The 19,670-nt window shown below is 44.8% G+C and overlaps 1 protein-coding gene across 1 annotated transcript; it reads right to left on the bottom strand.

Moving 5' to 3' along the window:
• Nucleotides 1–1,275: 1,275 nt before the first annotated feature.
• On the bottom strand, nucleotides 1,276–19,664 carry LYAR (Ly1 antibody reactive). The gene is made up of 9 exons (XM_033856846.2): nucleotides 19,517–19,664; nucleotides 14,509–14,684; nucleotides 13,015–13,129; nucleotides 9,822–9,929; nucleotides 9,621–9,704; nucleotides 5,993–6,419; nucleotides 5,021–5,107; nucleotides 2,089–2,174; nucleotides 1,276–1,591 (listed from the first exon to the last, which is right to left on the bottom strand). The coding sequence occupies exons 2-9, from the start codon at nucleotides 14,628–14,630 to the stop codon at nucleotides 1,457–1,459; spliced, it is 1,164 nt and encodes a 387-aa protein (XP_033712737.1). The 5' UTR covers nucleotides 14,631–14,684; nucleotides 19,517–19,664; the 3' UTR covers nucleotides 1,276–1,456.
• Nucleotides 19,665–19,670: the final 6 nt, after the last annotated feature.

Below are 19,670 nucleotides of genomic sequence, written 5' to 3'. Positions count from 1 at the left end.
TTCCCCCCTTTGCTTCCAAAACATCTAAAGCCTCTCGTGGCTCAGAAACCGTTCCTGCTAACAGTAGCGATGGCAACCACTGAATGGGTGTCTCTGGGCTTAGGTATGGTGTTGTGGCTTTACACAAATTAGTCCCTTCACTCACAACCCAAGAGGGACCTTTACTGTTCCACTGTCCAGATGAAAAGAGTGAGGTTCAGAGCAGTTAACTATGAAGGGACCAAGCCAGGGCCTGACTCCAGGCCTGATTCTAAAGCCTGGGTCCTCATTGCTCCCGACACAGTGCCACTGAATCCCGCCATGACACAGCAGCACATCCCCAGAGCAGAACAGAACACAGTGCAGGAGGAAAGCCGGCTCGTCTGGGACTCAGAGGCTCACAGCGTATCTCCATCTGCCCTGTTGCCTCCCTGCTCCTATTAATGCCCCCCCGAATCCTTTTAACACTCGTTCCATGCCCCATTCTTGCTTTCACCTGTAGTAAGAGGTATTAACGATGATAGTTAACACTGGTTAAAGGGGTGATTCTTACCACACACACCAGCTGTGAAGGGACTTGTGGGCAAAACCTACTCAAATATCAAAGAGTGGCCTGGCTCTCCTCCTGCACAATAAACTAGGATTTAGAGGACCAGTTCTGAAAGCATGTCAATCCAACTGGAGCACCGAATAACGGATTCAGTTTCCAACGAGCTGGTTCCCTATACCTGGTCACAGGCCACACCCCAAAATCTAGTCACCGACAAATCTGCCATCTGTGGCCGAAGATGGACTGGGCCAGAGTGGATGGGCCAAACTGTTACAGAGAAACACTTAGGGCAGAACTTCTGGCTGCGCAAGGATTATGACACACAAAGGACTGTTTCGACTGTTCCTGGATGAAATACTACAATTCACATGTACATTAAACCACGCAAAAAACTAACCCACAAAACCCTCTAATTGAAAATGTGTAGAAGTGATGTAGGTAAAACAACTGCTTTCTAGTCTGACCAAGTTATTTATTTTTGTTTTGTTTTGTTTTGCGGTACGCGGGCCTCTCACCGTTGTGGCCTCTCCCGCTGCGGAGCACAGGCTCCGGACGCGCAGGCCCAGCGGCCATGGCTCACGGGCCCAGCCGCCCCGCGGCATGTGGGATCCTCCCGGACCGGGGCACGAACCCACATCCCCTGCATCGGCAGGCGGACACTCAACCACTGCACCACCAGGGCAGCCCCCAAGTTATTTTTTGACCTGTCACATTTAAAAATATTTTCACTACCAGAAATTTAGAACTTGGGACAAGAATATATTTTATTTTCTCATATAAGTTCTACCAAAAATATATTTTTTTCTTAACTTAAAAATACAGCTTTGGAAAGCAAAATTTGAGTTGTTATAATCATTACATGTTTTACAAACAGTTGTGAAAGGAGAAGATCAACGGAATGGATTCAATTTTTAAATATAAAAATGTTCATTTTAAAAGCTTGACCTTGTCCTTTAATAACTTCAAGGTGGGGTTCTTGCTGATTTTCTTGTTAAAGATGACCAGGAGTTCCTCTTCAGATTTGTGATGTTCATTTGTCACTGCATAATACTGAGCTAAAACCTTCACAAAGGAAAACAACTGTCAAATGGGTGTATTTGTCCTGAAAATTGACCTACAATGTTCTTTCTCTGACCCACAATAAGGCCGACAGTGACAAATGAAAGAACCCAGGTACTGGTTACACAAGGGTGTCCTGCTCGTGACAATTCGTGTAGCTGTACACGTGTGAGCACTTGGCTGCATGTTTCAGACACTGATAAAAAGTTACAATGAGAAAAAACCATTGTTCTGCAATAATCAAAAGACAGCAACATATGTAGAGCAGTAATTTTCATATTTAATGTAGGCACTGCTCTGGCTGAGGAAGCGTGGATGGGGTCTGGCTCCATCCCTTCCCCACAAGCCCTGAGGGGCTAAAAGGAGCAACTTGAAAGTCACTGAGACACACACATACACACTACGGTATTTCAGATTTAGAAAAACAGAACAAAACTGTACATTTTAAAATAAAGAACTGATTCTCCCCAGCTTATATATACCTGGTTCATACTTCATACCTTTTTCCTTAGCTTTTTGATTGTTATTTCGTTGTCTGGGGCCTGTTTCAGAACAGCTTTTATAGTTCCCTTCCAGTTGAATTTACCTACGATATAGAGAATTATATGTAAAACACTGTATTTTGTTGTACTACCAAAAGGGTTAAGAAACCATTTCTGCACCATCTATTTGCTGCTACCCAGGAATGAAGAAGTCCAGAACGGACAGGATGCCACAGTACCGTGCTGCAGACACCTGACCTGTCCGATCACAGTGGCCGAGAAGCGCTGACTACCATCCACAGAACTCATTCTTAGAGTGAGCAGGTTAACTAAGTACCATTAAGTACCACCATCCTATAAATTCCTATAAAAAAGATGGGGCTTGTATCTAATGAACTTAAGATTTACTAAGGATCCACTAAGATCAAGGGGCTTTCTAAGCACAGTAAGCAAGGCAAAGATGAGCAAAAGGAGCTGAACCTTGAACCAGAGAGGACAGAGGACAGCCACAAATAATTACTGTCAGCAGGTTAGGACTCATCTCGGGAACCTCTGCTTCTGGGGAGATGAAGACATGTAGGCTGAAGATACATAATGCTAATGAAAGAAATCAAAGATTTAAATACATGGAAAGACATGCTATGTTCATGGCGTAGAAGACTCAACACAGTAAAGTGATCAATTCTCCCCAGATCAATATACAGGTATAATGCAACTCCTATATAAATCACAGCAAGATTCTTTGCAGACATAGGCAAGATTATTCTAAATCTTCTAATTCTGAAAAAGAATAAAGCGAGAGGAATAAGCCTACCCAATTTCAAAACTTCGGCTATAACTACTCTAGTCAAGAACGTGTGGTGGAGGGACGGATACACAAACCAATGAGACAGAACCCAGAACAGAACTACACAAATATGCCCAACAGATATTTGACAAAGGTGCAAAAGCAATTCACCGAGGGAAAAGACAGCGTTTTCAACAAATGGTGTGGACCAACTGGCCGTTGATGAGCAAAGAAATGAACCTTGAACCAAGTCTCATACCTCATAAAAATTAACGCAAAATGGATCATGGACTTGGGTGTAAAAATCTAAAACTGTAAGACATTTCGGGAAAAAACAGAAAAAAAGTCTTTGGGATTTAGGGCTGGCAAAAAGAGTTCTTAGATGACATCAAAAGTATCATCTCTTAAAGGAAAAACTGACAAGTGAGGCTTCATCAAAATCAAAACCTTTTGCTCTACAAAAAGATACTGTTAAGAGGATAAAAGGACAAGCTACAGACTGAACAAAAACTTGCAAACCACATAGCTCACAAAGGACTAGCATTTAGAATATATAAAGAACTCTCAAATCTCAACAGTTAAAAAAAAAATCAAACAATTCAATTAGAAAATGGGCAAAGAACGAGAACAGACAATTTAATGAAGAGATAGACAAAGGGAAATAAGTACATGAAAAGATATTCAACGTCATTAGGGATATACAAATTAAAACCACTGTGAGCTATTACCACATACCCATTGAAATGGCTAAAATAAAAAACAGTAACACCAAATGTTGGCCAGGGTGTGGGGAAACTGGACCCCTCGCACATTGCTGGAGGGAATATTAAACGGTACAGCCACTCTGAGAAAGTGGGCAGCTTCTTAAAAAACTAAACATGCAACTACCGTACTAGACAGCCATTGCACTCGTGAACATTTGTTCCAGAAAACATGACGCATGTCCACAGGAAAACCTGTACATGCGCTTTATTCATAATAACCCTGAACCGGAAATAACCTAGATGTCTGTCAACAGATGAATGGATAACCAAATCGTGGTACATTCACACCAGGCCACTGCTCACAATGAAGAGGAATGGATTACTGAGATGTGCAGCAACCTGGATGAATCTGCTGAGAACAATGCTGAGTGAAAAGAGCCAATCTCAAAAGGTTACAGACTAAATGACGCCATTTATGTCACATTCTGAAATTATAGAAATGGAGAGGTAAATGGAGAGGTAAATGGAGGTAAACGGACAGCGTTGACCTCTGGGGTAAAGGAGGGGGTGGGGCGAGAGGAAAGTGGATGTGGCTATAAGAGGGCAGCAGGAGGGTCCTTGTGGGGACGGGAATGTTTGTCTCTTGACTGTACGAGGCCAACAGCCCAGTGGCATTTTGTCCTACAGTTGTGTGAGGTATCAGCCTCGGAGGAAATGGGGTAAAGGCTACAGAAGTATCCGTAAGTCTGTATCATTTCTTACAACTGCAGGTGAATCTACAATTATCTCAAAACTGAACATTTAACTTAAAAAAAAAGAGAGAAGCTTCACATAATCAAAGTTACAAGCTAAGAAATCTAACCCAACTCGAGCAGTTACTGAAGTTCTGTGAATAAAGTCTTGATTCCCATCGAGCCCTCGGGCCTGTTCTTGACTGGCAGGACCCTAGGGAGTGCTCCAGGCCTGAGCAGTGGGAACAGCTCTGCGGAGGGGGCAGTGCTTAAGAGGAACCTTGGAGCTGCCAAGTGCGCACTCTGGCTGAGGGACGGGGTGGCCGTGGGGCTCTGAGCGCGGGGACAGCAGGGACAGACCCAGAGACGGGAGGAGGAAAAGCCAAGCCCGGCTGGACCTCAGGGTACTTCTAGGAGAGGATGAGAGGCAGGGACAAGGAAGCAGGGAGAGCGAACAGGGCCTCAGAACCAGGGTTTATTTTAAGCTCCAAAGATAACACATGCTTCCAATCCAGACAGCTTTACATTCCATCCTCAAAGCTGGACAGACCCTGTACGACCAACTCACACAGCTCTCGTTCATTACTTAGCAGTCACACCCTAGAGAACGGATTTTACTTCAAGTTCTTCCACGTGCCTCTGGAGGGCATGACCATCGGACGGGCCCAGCTCTCCTCCTCCTCCCCCAGCCTAAAGAGGGCAGAGCTTCCAAATGATGTCAGCCATACCTTTTGCAGAAGCCTCATGGTTTTCCGGTTCTCCGTCCTCAGAATGTCCCAGGAGCTTAATCTTTTTCTTCTTAGAATCTGCTTCAACTAAGTAATTAGAAAGATTTAAAAAAATATTTCGCATTTATACTAGTGGCTACCATTTAATGAGAAGCCTACATGGCCAGGCCCCTCACATCCATCACCCTGCTCATTCCCCAAGCACCCCAGCCCCGTGGGGTATCTCCTCCAAGGCAGATGACAAAATGGGCAGTTGCGAGGTGATGGCACCTGCCCAGACTAAGCCCAGGACGGCCTGATCCCAAACCTTATGCTCTTTGCCTTACATGGTTCAAAATGCAAGGTCTAACAGATTTTAGACATCCCAAACTCACAGCTTAAAAAGTATTTAATAGGGGCTTCCCTGGTGGCGCAGTGGTTGAGAGTCTGCCTGCCAATGCAGGCGACACGGGTTCGTGCCCCGGTCTGGGAAGATCCCAGATGCCGCAGAGCGTCTAGGCCCGTGAGCCGTGGCCGCTGAGCCTGCGCGTCCGGAGCCTGTGCTCCGCAACGGGAGAGGCCACAACAGTGAGAGGCCCGCGTACCGCAAAACAAAAACAAAAACAAAACAACAAAAAAAAGAATCTGCCTGCCAAAGCAGGGGACACGGGTTCGAGCCCTGGTCCGGGAAGATCCCACATGCCGCGGAGCAACTAAGCCCGTGCGCCACAACTACTGAGCCTGCGCTCTAGAGCCTGTGAGCCACAACTGCTGAAGCCCGAGCACCTAGAGCCCATGCTCAACAAGAGAAGCCACCGCAATGAGAAGCTCGTGCACCACAACGAAAAGGAGCCCCCGCTCGCCGCAACTAGAGAAAGCCGGCACGCAGCAACGAAGACCCAACGCAGCCAAAGGTAAACAAAAATAAATAAATTTATAAAAAAAACAAAACAAAACAAAAAACAAACCCTGGAGCATAAGCTAGCCACAAACCTTCCGAATGCTTCTGCTTTCTTTTCCCTAGACTGGTTTTTGTCTCCCCTTCCCGCTCCGCGCCTCTATCCACCGCCCCGTCCTGGGTGCACTCAGCCTTGCTCCTCTGGCTCTTCTTCCCTGCAGAGCTGGCGGCCTCGAAGATGGCCTCCCCTGCAGCCTCCTGCTCGGCCTCCTGTCCCGCTTTGCGCTTCTTAGGCTTCTGACTCTTTGAATTCTCTTGGTGGTTTTCTAATTTTAGTTCTTTCTTTTCCTTTTTTCTCTTCTTCTGCCGTTCTTCCTTCCTTTCTCTCTTATTCTTCTTCGTCTCTGCTGGCTCTTCCACGCTGTCATTTGCTTTGGAGGACGCGACCTTGGCGTTGTTCTCTGCACATGGTTTGGCCGCTTGCTCCAGCGGCTGCTGATCTTGCCCCTTACTGACTGGTTCCTTATTATTAAGCGAAACCAAGAAACACATAAATTCTCATTCCAGACACATATCATCTCATGTATCTACGGAATAAATTCTTCTAAGGAAATTTTTATTACTTACCATTCTACAACTGTGACCCCCCCCAAAAAACAGTTAACATGTGGCAGTAAATATACAAAAATGGAAAAAACTACCCACAGCCCACATTCCTCTCTGCACTTAACATTTTCATTCCACTGGAAAAGTGAAGAATCCGTATGCCATGTAAAAGCCAGACCTTTAATTCTGGCTCGCTATTTGCCTTTTTGGTAGAAGATGAGCATGTAGGTGTGGCAGAAACCCCCAGATTTATGCATCTGCAGACCTGGGTTCAAGTTCCAGCTCTGTTCATTACTAGCCAGGTAACTCAGGGCAAGTTATTTACCTGCTCCAAACCTATTTCCTCATCTGTGAAAAGAAAGCTAGTGATATCTACCTGATACAGTTCATGTACAAATAAAATGAGAAAAGCAATGCTCAATAGAGCAGCCAGATGTACGGGAAGAGTTTTGTAAACGACTGAGTACTAGACAGAGGTGCTGTTATCATCATCAGTGTTTAGATTGATGGTTACCCTTAGCGGACAGTCAGGGACACCTGGACAGAGTATAAAGTGGAGAGTAAGGAACCATGGAAATGTGAGCTGGAATAAGATAAACTTCCCATTTACTGCACCACCTTACTCAAACCAGCACACAGACTGTTTTAAAAAATGACTTCAGCAAAGCCAGCCCCATTGCCTGCTGTCGTCTGACTATAAATATGCTGCAGTCTCTAGGCCTGCCCTTTCTCAAGAGAAGATGTGGAGCAATTCACTGAACTGCTCAGGGAGCCCTGATGCATCTGGAGGGACAGGGCCAAGGTCAGTGCTGGCGGCTCTGGGGCTGCTGCAGGTGTGGTGGACAGTCCAAGGCCAGGGCCCACGTTCCATCTCTGTTAGTTAACGGCCAGGTGACTGGCACAAGTCACCGCAGTCCTCCTCCTTTGAGAGGCGAGGCCACAAGGGGGGAATGCTGCCCCCAACCTGGACCAAATGAAGGACTGGCTTTCACTGACAAACAAGAACTCTGCTGAGCTCCCACCTCAGGCAACCCTCAGTGCCCAGCCCCGGGCTCAAAGAGTAGCATTTAGGATATTAATACTAAAGATTAAACTAAATAGTTGGAGTTTTCTCAGCAGCAGTTCAGAGAAGTCAAGTCGTCCATGTACATGCGGGCGAGGCAGGGATGAGTTCAGAAAGGATCTCAGGAGGAAGAGGGACACCCTGTCCTACAAGCTCCTTCCTAGGGTACAGTGTGTAGTGGGCATGATCACACCAGGGTCTGAGCGCCGCAGCCCTGAGACCAACCCGTTCAGCTAAGTCTCTAGCTGCTGCCTCGCCTCCACTTCCAAACCAATCCCCCAGCTGCTGGAAGAAGGTGGAGAGAGGGAGGGGAGAGAGCGAGGAAAGGAAGGAGGGAGGGAGACACACATTCACCCGCCCAGCAGCTACTCAATAAATGAGTGAACAAATTCACTCCCCATCTACTTCCTATTTCATTCCAGGCTCTCCTCCAACGTGGTCCCCTCAGGGACCACTTCACCGACTCTCTCCTGACAGAGCACCCTCCTTTACTCTCTGCCCCGTCTCCTGCCTCCCATTGCTTCCTGGCCCGTATCACCACCTGACACCATAGCATCAACCCTTATACGCAGCTGTCTGCCTGTCTCCCCCACTAGAATACAGCTCTGGAGGGCAGGACTTGGGCCTGAGGATGGCTGCGTCCACAGTGACCAGGTGCGATGCACACCAGGGTACAGAGAGTGTTGCAGCTGAGAAGAATATAAAGTCTCCAGCCCAACACCTCCGGGGCCTCTGAACTCTTTGCACCACAATCTCTAGGCACATGCTGGGACATTTACTGCACAAAGGCAATGCAATAACAAGCCTCGTTTTACAGAGCTCAGAGTTTACCACGAGCTGCTTACTGGTTATTTTATTTAATTCTTAGTATGTTCACAGCTTTAAAAAGGAAAGTGGAAAACCCTTTTTTTTTGAACTCTGGAGTTAAACTAAGTAATTTTAAACTTTTGATTCTTAGTTAAAATGTAAATAACCTTTAAAAAGCAGGTGCCACATGACTGCCAATTAAATGATTGGTTGTAAGGTTTCAAAGGCCTAGTTTGTATGTTTAGAGACACACGCTAGATATACTGCCAAGAGAAAGTTTCATTCTTATCCCAATCTGTGGCCAAAACTATGCTCTCTACATAAAAAAGCAAATCAATTGCTGACAAGGTGACTAGAATAAAAGACCAGTCAGACCCCACTGTTTTTTTTGAAACACTAACAATATGTCTCCAGATGGGACTTAAGCTCCAAGTAGGAGCTAAGTGCAACTGAATTAATGAGAAAAATGTTTAACAATGTAACCAAGAATGTGCCTACAAGATATCAAAGTAAGACTCTCCGCATGTGTATTCCACGTCTGGGGCCTCTCTGATCAAACCATTTTGACTGAAGGTGGTTGACTCATTTACTCCCATGACTTCTCCGTCCAGCAGAAGGAAGGAGACCAGCACTTACCGAGTGCCCCCTACCTGCTGGGCATGAGCTGGGATGCCTGTATACCCTCATTTGCCTTCCGTGACCCCTCACCCCACACCTAAAAGAACACCTAGTCACCCTCTCTGTCCTCACCCTGTTTATTTTTCTTGGTGGCACTATCACACCTGAGATATTTTCTATTTTTTGTTTGGGGCCTGACACACATCAGGTACCCAGTTAGTACTGAGTATAAATACCCACTTTTATTTAAGATAAGGAAACTCAGGCTCAGAGAGGTTAAATAACATGCTCAAGATCAAACGCTTGGCAAACAGCACAGCAGGGATTCCAAACCAGCTCTGTCAGAAACCCGAAGGTCCTGTTCTTTCTAACACTTCCCGCTGCCTGATTTCTAAGCGGATCAATTCATGTTAGCTGGTACCATTATCAAACATTGGGATTAAATACCTTTCTCTGCACAATAAGGAAATCTTCTCTGCAGTGCACTGTTTATTCCTTCCCATTAATGAAGGCACAGAGAGGCTCTCTGAAAAAGAAGGCTGTCTTGACCTCCAAAAATAAGACATTCCCGTTTCATTATTACCAATCATTTTTGCCACACTGCAAGTCTAGAGTGAGATCTGACTTACATTGCTGGAAGCTTCAGAAAAGATATTCCACACCTGCTCCAGGAGGGATTCATTATGAACTTTTAAACTGTTCTTCATCCAATTCTGTATGAAAAAAAAAAAGAAAAAACCTCACTTATCCCATATTTTGACAGGTATACATAAGCTGTCACCAATAGGCCCATATCCCTTCCATTCAAGGAAGTCATATCAAATACATACCTGAAATTTCGCCCTTTTCCTGGGAACGTTGTCAAAACCACTAATTTGCCCTAAAAGTTCCCTCACTTTGGGGCCGACATTGGGTCTTTTTATTAATTCATTAATTTTCTACAAAAAATGAAGATAAAACAAAAACAATAAATAATTGACAGATGAGTTTCATGAAAGTCAAACTCGCGGGTTCACATGTCACGTACAGATTTTGTATTAATGTCTATGTTTACAAATTCAACATAGTACTGAAAGTCCAGAGCAATTAGGCAAGAAATATAAAGCATCCACACTGGAAAGGAAGAAGTAAAATAATCTCTGTTCGCAGATAACATAGTCTTACACGGTGCAAACCCAAAAGATTCCACAAAAAGAATCTTCAGGGCCAATTAACAAGTTCAGCAGTCACAGGATACAAAATCAACACTCAGAAATCAAGTTGCATTTATATACACTAACAGTAAACAAATCGAAAAAGAAATTAAGAAAACAATTCCATTTATAATACCATCAAAACGAATAAAATGCTTAGGAACGAACTAAACCAACCAAGGGGCTGAAAGACATATACTGAAAACTACAAAACACTGCTGAGAGAAATTAAAGATACAGATAAATGGAAAGATATCCCATGTCCATGAATTGAAGACAATATTATTAAGATGTCAGTACTACCCAAAGAGAGCTACAGATTCAAATGTAATCCCTACCAAAAAATGAAAACGCTCTGGAGATCGATGGTGGTGATGGTTGCACAACATTGTGCATGTACTTAGTTGTATATACTTTAAAATGGTAAACTATATGTCATGTATAATCTATCACAATTTTTAAAAACTGAAAGAAAAAAGTATAAACCAACCAAAAGTGATCAAAAGAATAAGACAAAAGTGGATATTCTAGGGACTAAATTTAAGATCAAGACAACAATATTAAAATCGAACAAACAAACATGACATAGCAAGAACAAGAGATGAAAAATAAATAAGTGATCTAGAGAAAGGGCTTATGGCAATCACAGTGAAGGCAGAGGAAAAAGGTAATTATTAAAGTTAGGGAGATGGCAATCCATAAGAAAGATGGTCACTTATGAGCCAACAAATAAAGACAAATAATGCAGCTAAACAAATAGAGTGCAGGAAAGGGTCCCTGCATTAGGGAAGAACTGCAGCTATATATAAACAGACCAGAAAAAAACTGAGACAGGATACAAAGAGGATAAGGCACCCAGGCAGAAAAACAAATCAAGAAAGCATGAACAAGGAAGAAGTCAGGCTAGCTCAGCACAGGCCAGAGCCGCGTGCTGAACCAGAGGAGAAGCGTACCAGCGACCGAGTTTGGAGGAAAACACTGAGATCCATGCCAAATAGGGTATTTCTCCCTGACCCACTATCCACTCTCTGTGTGTAAGCACAGAGACATTGGGAAGGATGCTTGGTGAACATTAACACTGATGGGATTCCAAAATTCAATCTTTAAAAATGGAGAATTTAAGGATTTAAGGAACAGAATAAATACCCAAATCCATGTCTGTCGGACAGGTCGCAGCAGGACCCGTGCACTCTCCCAGCAGACCACATTCGGTCTCAGGTGTCTGCTGACGATGCCAGCTAGCGAGCTAGAGAGGACTTGGATGGGGAGCGGACCGGTGCACCAGGACAGAATCCGGAACAAAGTCCTCGGATCTCTAATACAGTGGCACGGCTGCTGAAGCCTGACAGTTTAGAACAAGGGTGGGCAAACCTTTTCTGAAAAGATTTGAGGCTTTGCAGACCATTTAGTTTCTGTCCTAACTACTCAGTGCAGTCCTTGTAGCACTAAAGCAACCATAGACAACGTGTAAACAAATGGGTATGGCTGGGTGTCAATAAAACTTTACAAAGAGGCAGTGGGCCGGATCTGACCTGTGGGCTGTACTTTGCTGACCTCTGCTCTAGAGGATTTCATTCAAGATGTGATGTCAACAGACACAGAACTCACACACCAGGTACCTCCAGCTCAGGGGCCTAGGAATGTTATCCGGTACTCAGGGAGAGCAGACATAGGGCCCCAAAGTATGGCTGATGGCCGCCGGCCCAAATATCTCAGTTAAGACAAGGGGTCTCACTAGCGTCTCAATCTGCACTGGCAGACTTTGTTAGTCCTTCGTGAACCGATTTTCCCTCCCAGGAGTTTTCTAACTCAGTAAGCTAGTCAATATCAGAAAATTCACATTTAAACTCTGTCATCAAAGAGAGTAACTATTTATTTGATTTCCAGGAAAATACAGAGTTTCCACACAGATGACATGTCTTTTCATTCTCCTACCTTCCTTTCTGAATCTTTCCTCCTGCTACTCTTCTGTAAATGGTGAATAACATACTGGAAGCTATACCTCAGTAAACTAGGGATTTCGCTGCTTTTGCCACTTTTATAATGTATGCTTTCATTCTATTTTAGAAGTAGAAAATTCCTCACATTTATGAAAATGTCTCTGTTTTGCCCGACTCTGATGACAGACACCACAGCTTAACATAGTTTGAGTTATAAAAGATGCATCTTCACTAGATGCAGATACAGATTAGAAAGGTTCCGTTCGGTTTCGTAGCCAAGGGAAAGTCAGTGAGAATTTGGAAATACTTTTGCAAGAAATCTGCAAAACGTGTAGATTAAAGACAAAATACACTGCAGTTGCACTGAAAGAGAAATAAAGAGCTCTATCCTAAGACGTGATGTTTCTGGGTCTTGCCTGCACGGATGATAACATTTATTCTTGGTTTCTTAGGTGTCCCAAGAAACTAGAAGATGTCAGATGAAGCTCTTTGATGAATTAGATCTTACAGGGCTTCCCTGGTGGTGCAGTGGTTAAGAATCCGCCTGCCAATGCAGAGGACATGGGTTCGAGCCCTGGTCCGGGAAGATCCCACATGCCGCAGAGCAACTAAGCCCATGCACTACAACTACTGAGCCCGCGCACCTAGAGCCCGTGCTCCGCAACAACAGAAGCCACCGCAATGAGAAGCCTGCACACCGCAATGAAGAGTAGCCCCCGCTCTCCGCAACTAGAAGAAGCCCGCGTGCAGCAACAAAGACCCAATGCAGCCAAAAATAAATAAAAATAAAAACAAATTAAAAAAAAACAAAACAGTTGAAGTATTTAAGAAAAAAAGAGATACAGTCCAAGTAAAATAATAATAAAAAGAAAAGAAAAGAAAGACCTTACCTGAATCCATGCCTGCTGTTTAACATCACCTTTGTGGGTTTTACCTTCATACCCTTTGCCACCATACTTCTGATTTTCACTTATGCATTTCACATGGTTTTTATAGTCGTCACCCCTTAAAGTGAGAAAGTTCCACCGTTAGATTGATTCTCAAATTGGAGTCTCTGTCTAAAGCTAGCACGCTGCCCCAGCCTTCTGCCGTCCACACTTACATTCACATCTGTGCTCTGTACAGCCATCTCACCTCTTTCACTTACTATACTGGTAACCTCCTGGTCACATCACATTTTCCTTCTTCCCAACTGTTCAAAACCCACCACCAAACTTTCCACCCATTTTTATATACAAATGTCTTAAAATCAAATTGATAGGCAGCATTTTTTTTTTAGTCATATGTGAATATATACTAAATAAAAAAGGAAAGAATTCTCTACAACAGGGTGGCTTTATCTTAAATTACAAAACCTGTAGGACTTCCTGGTAATACAGTAGGCAATCAATAATCAGTTGTAGTCTAAGTTAAAAGGTGGTGTAAAATGGTGGTATCAGGTCACAAAAAAGATCTAGGAGTCTTGGAAAAAAAGGAAACTTGATTCTGTCTCAAACGATCTTTCTAAAGCTCTATGGGGTCCTCAGGGAAACGTGGGAGCAAGGTTGAGGGCAAAGTCCCCTAAGGAGAAACCACCCAATTTTCACCTGTTCTATATATCCCTCCTCCTAGGATTAGGTATGAACGAAGACTTTAGCAGTTTCCAAACTTTTTTTTTTCTTTTTTAAAATATCACTGCTTTAGAAAGAAATTAAAAGGGACTGTCAGCAAATATTCCCCAAATGCCATAGAGGCCATTAGGGCGGATGCACCAAAAATGACCTTTTTACCTGAACCCTCTGAAGCTGAAGGGAATCAGTATGAGGCTGAGGTTGGCCAACTACAAATGACCCTCCCGAAGAAACAGGGATGAGCAAGATCCATCCTGCACCCTCCCCTCAGTCCTCCCCTTTCCAGAGACCCTCTCAGTGGAAGCACCTGACACACGGCGGGCCAGGAGCTTCACTGCCACCATCACCACCGATTTTCTAGGGAGGGCCGAGCCTCTTCTCCCAGAGAGCTCCTCCACTGTGAATTAATAAATTCATTTTCCGGTCTATAAATCCATTTCTTCACTGTGATCAGCACACCACACCCCTGAAACCCTACTCCACGTGGTCACCACCCTGGGTCTAGTAACAGTGCCAAGGACACAACAGCAAGTGTCACAGACTGATCAGATTATGACCGAACCCATAATTCCCTTTCCCTGAGTCTTCCCTTTAAATCACCCTTAAAAGGCAAATGGTCTTGTAAGGCACTTTTAATTTTTTTTCTTAATTTCTTTTCTCAAATTTGCCTCTTGCTTATTCTTTTTTTTTTTTTTTTACTGCTTTGTGGGACCAGGGGCTCCATAATTGGTCTGGACCTTTACTATGGATCTACCTGAATTCTGTGGAACTTACCAGAAGTCTTTACCGCAGTCAATGCAGGAAAGACATTCACAGTTTCTGCAAAGAGCCACATGCTTTTCTACTTGTATTTTCTTCACTGATTCACCACATGCATTGCATGTAAAAAATACCATTTTTAGCTAAATGATTAAATATTTTTTTATCCAAGACAGGTTTTAAGTCTTATCCTAAAAGAAAAATCAAAAAGGAAAAAAGATAATTATCATTGTAGTCTGAAACTGCTTTTCCAAATATATGATTCAGACAGCTAGCTTTTCACATGAAAACAACAACACAACAGAATCAAAGCTGATTAGCAATCTACATAAACCTCTACCACCACATAAGTAAAATTATAATCAACAATAATAATATGGCTAACTTTTGTTGAGTGCTTACCATGTGCTGGGCTCTATTCTAACAGCTTTAAGCTAATGAACTTATTTAATCCTCACAGCAACCCTATGAGGTAAGGACTATTACTGTTCACAATTTACACGAGGTATTGGGACTCAGAGAGATTAAGTAATTTGCCCAAGGTCACACAGTAGCGGAACCAGGATTTAAGCTTCACAGGCTGTCTCTAGAGATGAAGAGTTTTGGGGGCGTTAAATGAAATATCCTACCTTTCCCAATAACTTAAAGTGCATACATGCGTTCTCTTTCTCTCTAATGCCTCTAGGTATGCGCTGCAAATTATTTCAAGTCCCCAAATACAATAAGAACACAGCAAAAGGGGAACCGAGGAAGGTTTGGAAAGTGGAGAAGAGGCCTAAAAATAATTTCTATAAGCACAAAAAGCACTCCTATAGGCATAACTATGTACCCACCAGATGTTAAAAATGAGGATGTGCCTCTCAGTTTTAATGGACAGGAGTAGGTGTGGCTCCCTGTCAGATCAATAAGAAAGAAACGGGACCATATTCAGGTGTCCCAATGCTGGGTGCTGCATTACTGGAGGGTGTTCCCAAACCCAAGTGTCCCGAGCACTGCCCCATGATCAAGTGGGTCCACACCTACACATAACTACCATTTAAAAAGTTCACGGAGATGCTATTGTGCTTAACAAAACATGAATTCACCTAAAAGTGTGACAGAAGTCATAGTAACTTTCCAGGGTTATATAATTTTTTATCACTAGATTCTAAGAGTGTTGTCATTTTACATTATAAATAAGTTTCACATTATAAATAAGTTTCACAGCAAAAATATTGAGAACAATTGTTTAACCCAGCACTTTCTTCCTCATGGTGAAGGTAAGGATCAAGTAAACTGATACAATTTGTTTCCAGATAAGACTTCATTTGAGAATCCTTCAGCACAAATGAGTGACTCCTGGGTCGTGGAAAATTCTCATGTATGAAATCACTGTCTCTCCTCCACTCCCACGTTCTGAGTCACTGCTGGAGAGGACATACCTAAGCAAGGATCAGGGCTATTCCCATCCATTCAACCCTGAATGGAAATGTACATCCTCGCTGCAACTCCAGGGTTTACAGAGGCCCAGCTGATCTCTCTTGGGGGTCTCTTGCCCCACCGAGCACTGCTGGATGTCAGTTTGCCTGATGTGCTACACACAAAACGCGGGTCCCTGACCCCAGGACCCCTTCCTCAGCTCACCATCAGGGTTACATGTGGTCAGCTACAGCCTAGCAGAGAATCCAGAGGAAAACAAACCTGACTGTTCTGGGATGCGCACCAACAAAGACCATCTTCTCACCTGGTTATGGTAAAGATGTGAAACAGTCACAAGTCCTGGGGGGCTGGCATCACTTGGACTATGACCTATTCCCCCAAAGCCAGCATTCTGTACCCAGCAGAAGGATGATAGATTACTGACAGGCAACAGAGCAGCCACCCTGCCTCACAAGGAGAACAAGGCCAGAACAAAAGCCCACACCACACTGTCAAATAAACAGTCTCTAGCGGCACTTTGGTCTAAGAATGACAGTAAACCATTAATTAAGCACCCAGAAATGGACTGTCATTGTACACACAAGGTAGAAGCAGCTGCGATGAGCCAAATTACCTGCTGGAAAATTTAAAAGTACTTTCATAAGGAGATTCAACCATGAAAAAAATACCCCCTCAAACTGAAGCTATGGACTGGAGCTTTCCAACCTTCATTTTTGAGGTCTATTCTGTATCTTAATCAAGGGGGAGAGGGGAGGGGAGGAGGCTTAGGCAAGCTTTGAGATCCAGTTGGGTGGTGCAGGCTGCAGTGGAAGGTCAGGAATTAAAGGCCTGAAGAGGACCGCTGGAGACAAAATTTATCAACTCAAAGCCAGTGATGTTGACAAAAAAGATGATCGGAATATCTGTGTAAAACATGTTTTTACCTCTGGGGATTAACCATACACAGTGTAAACATCAGTTCAGGCGAGGATTAGAACTTGGTCACGTGTCCGTCAGAAAAATACCCCTCCAAACGTTTTCATTTGGTTTTTCGTGGCATATGTTTACATTTAGAAATCTGTTGCGATTCTTTAAAAGGTAGAATGGGTAGCATGCACAGTAAGCCAGAACTCAGTCTCACAGTGCCTCTGGATTTTTAGAGCCATCAGTGCATTTTTAGAGTTGATGAGCAATGGGGGCAGTGTGGCCACCTGCTTGCTAAGGAGGTAAGGTCTGTAAGGAGCTTACCGCTTTCTTTTATGCAGTAAACACTTGCCTGTGTGCCTGTGTGGGGAGAGGAGGGAGGGGCTGCAAAACAGCAAGCCCAAAACCACCCTAACTGCACAGCCTGCCTGGCAAGCCTGAGCGCAGGGCTGACAATTTCAGAAGTGCAAATGCTACAAACTTACAAGAAGACACCCTGTGAAAATTCAGCTCCTCTAATTGAAGATAGCACTGCACTTCCTGAAACAAAAGACTCAACTCATTCAAACTTCACAAGACTAAATAAATGTGGAAGAAATTTAAATAATTAAACTTTCAAATGATGTTTTTGGTAAATTTGTAACATTTGTAGCTCAGAGGTTAGAAAAGCTAAAAACATGCTGCATTAAGACTTTCAGGACACCTGTCTACTGGGTTCAGGTGCCATATATGTCATGACCGTCCATTTAAAGGAAATCTAAGTCTTTAGCCTAAAGCCAGGCCACACTGGGCAAGGAGACCACCCTTGTCACAGCAGAGTATGATGGGTATTGGACAGTAGCGCTGAGTTGATGGGCAACAGACAGCATCAGTATGGGGCCGGGAACTTGTGAAGCAATCCAGGCACCTCAGTCTCCTCTTATCAAGACGGTGGCCGAGTTCTGTTGACCTGGGCCTGGAGTCAGGGCCAGAGGATCTGAGCTGGAGCCCGCATCTGCCAAGTGAAAACTAAATGACCTCGAGGTACCTAAACTTCGCAGATTCCGTTTATCTGTAAAATGGGTCTATTATCTATCGTAGAGCACTGTGTGGAAAGTTAAACAAGATCCCAGATGTCAGTGATGGATCCTTACCCAATGGTAGAATTTCTTGTGATCTATTAATCTGCACGTCAGTGACATGGCTCCCAGTCCCCTCCAAACACATGCTTCTTTAAATGTGACCCTCAGTCCATCCATCCATCTTCATAAACTCTCTCTAGTCTCCTATGGCTCCCCACCCCATGGGTGCCCACGCTACTGCCCTGTTCCCTGATGACATGAACTCAGGTTTGTTCTGGGATTGTATTTGGGGTGATTTTTTTACCTTCCTCCCTACACATTTTTGTATTGTTTATTAAAAAAAAAACAACTATTCTTAAAACGTTCCTTCGCATACACACACAGACCTAAACCCCATTGCTACCATCACACACCGAAACAGCCCACCTGAGGGGCCAAGCTGTCAACAGCCCCCAGTGAGCTGTGGCCTTGAGCACTCAACCCTCAGAACTTAAATTCTCCCATCTGTGAAACAATGCATCTGGTCATCTAGGCCAGCCCTGAGCCCCTTGGGGGGTGGCGGGGAGGAGGGAGAATTCCAAGAAACGAAGGGTATGGTGAAAGGGAAGGACAGACAAGTACAAACTGTCCACCATCACACCTAAACCTCTGAATGTGGGGTGATGAGGGTCTGGATGTGCACTCAGGGAGGACCTCTCCCTTGCTCTGCAAAAACTCTAGTTGGCAGGTACACCCATCTCCACTGGACAGATGAGCCAGCTGAGGCTGGGAGAAGCTGAGCCGTGTCTCTCTGCCTCCCAGTTCCAGTCTCACACCCTCCCCACACACTACATCACCAGCACGGGTTTAAACACTGGTGTAATAACTATCTGTGCAAGCCTACCTGTCAGGCACTATGCTAGGCACTGGTGGGGAAGGCTGGGGCCGCTCTTTGAATAAGTCCCAGATGGGCCCTCTGCAGGAAAGGCAGCCTTGTACGCACTCACACCCCACTTCATGCCCCTAATCTCTCCTCAGAGGCAGGGGCTGCAGAAAAATCCTGACATTTATTGAGCATCTACTATGTGCCAAGCCCTATCATAGGCGGTTAACACGTTTGGGCTCATGTAATCCTTACAAGAATTCTCTGAGTTAGATTCTATATTATTCCCTTTTGACAGACCAGGCACGAAGTGGTTCAGTAACCTGCAGCAGGTCACACGTACAGTTAGTGGCAAACCTGGATTCACACGCAGCTATTCTGGCCCTAAGTCCCGGGCTCTCAACCACTATGCCCTAAGGCCTCCTCCTTTGGGACCCAGCTCCCCAAGACTCAAAGAAGGCAAGCGCCTCGTCCCCAACATGCCTTGTAGCCCAGTCCAGCGGTGACCAACCATCCTGGCTGCAAACCCCTCTGTGGGTTCAAGGCACGGGGGCCTTTCCATTTTAAAACCCGGAGGGATTGGTCATCCCAAGTCCGGAACTCCTTCCACTTCCCCAGAGTACGAATGGGACCTGAATGCATTTCCTCCTTCCATGCGTATACGCCAAAGGAGAGACTCTCTAACGGTGGAAACGCAGGCATCGGCCACAGCGCGTCCCCCGCCCCACTCTCTGAGCCCCAGCCTCCTAGGTCGGACCTCTGGGCCACCGCCCCTCACCTCTGAGCCAGCGCCCGCCAAAGGTTTCAACCGGCCGCGAGAGCACGTGGAATCGCCACCGCCCGCCCAGCGGAGCCGTCACCTCCCTCCAGAGATTCCCCCAGCAAAACTCGCTTCTGCGCCTTCCCGCGCGCCTGCGCGCCGCGGCCACACC

This window comes from Tursiops truncatus, chromosome 5 (assembly GCF_011762595.2).
Source record: "Tursiops truncatus isolate mTurTru1 chromosome 5, mTurTru1.mat.Y, whole genome shotgun sequence".
Lineage (NCBI taxonomy): Eukaryota > Metazoa > Chordata > Mammalia > Artiodactyla > Delphinidae > Tursiops > Tursiops truncatus.
This window is presented reverse-complemented; position numbering and strand designations above follow the sequence as displayed.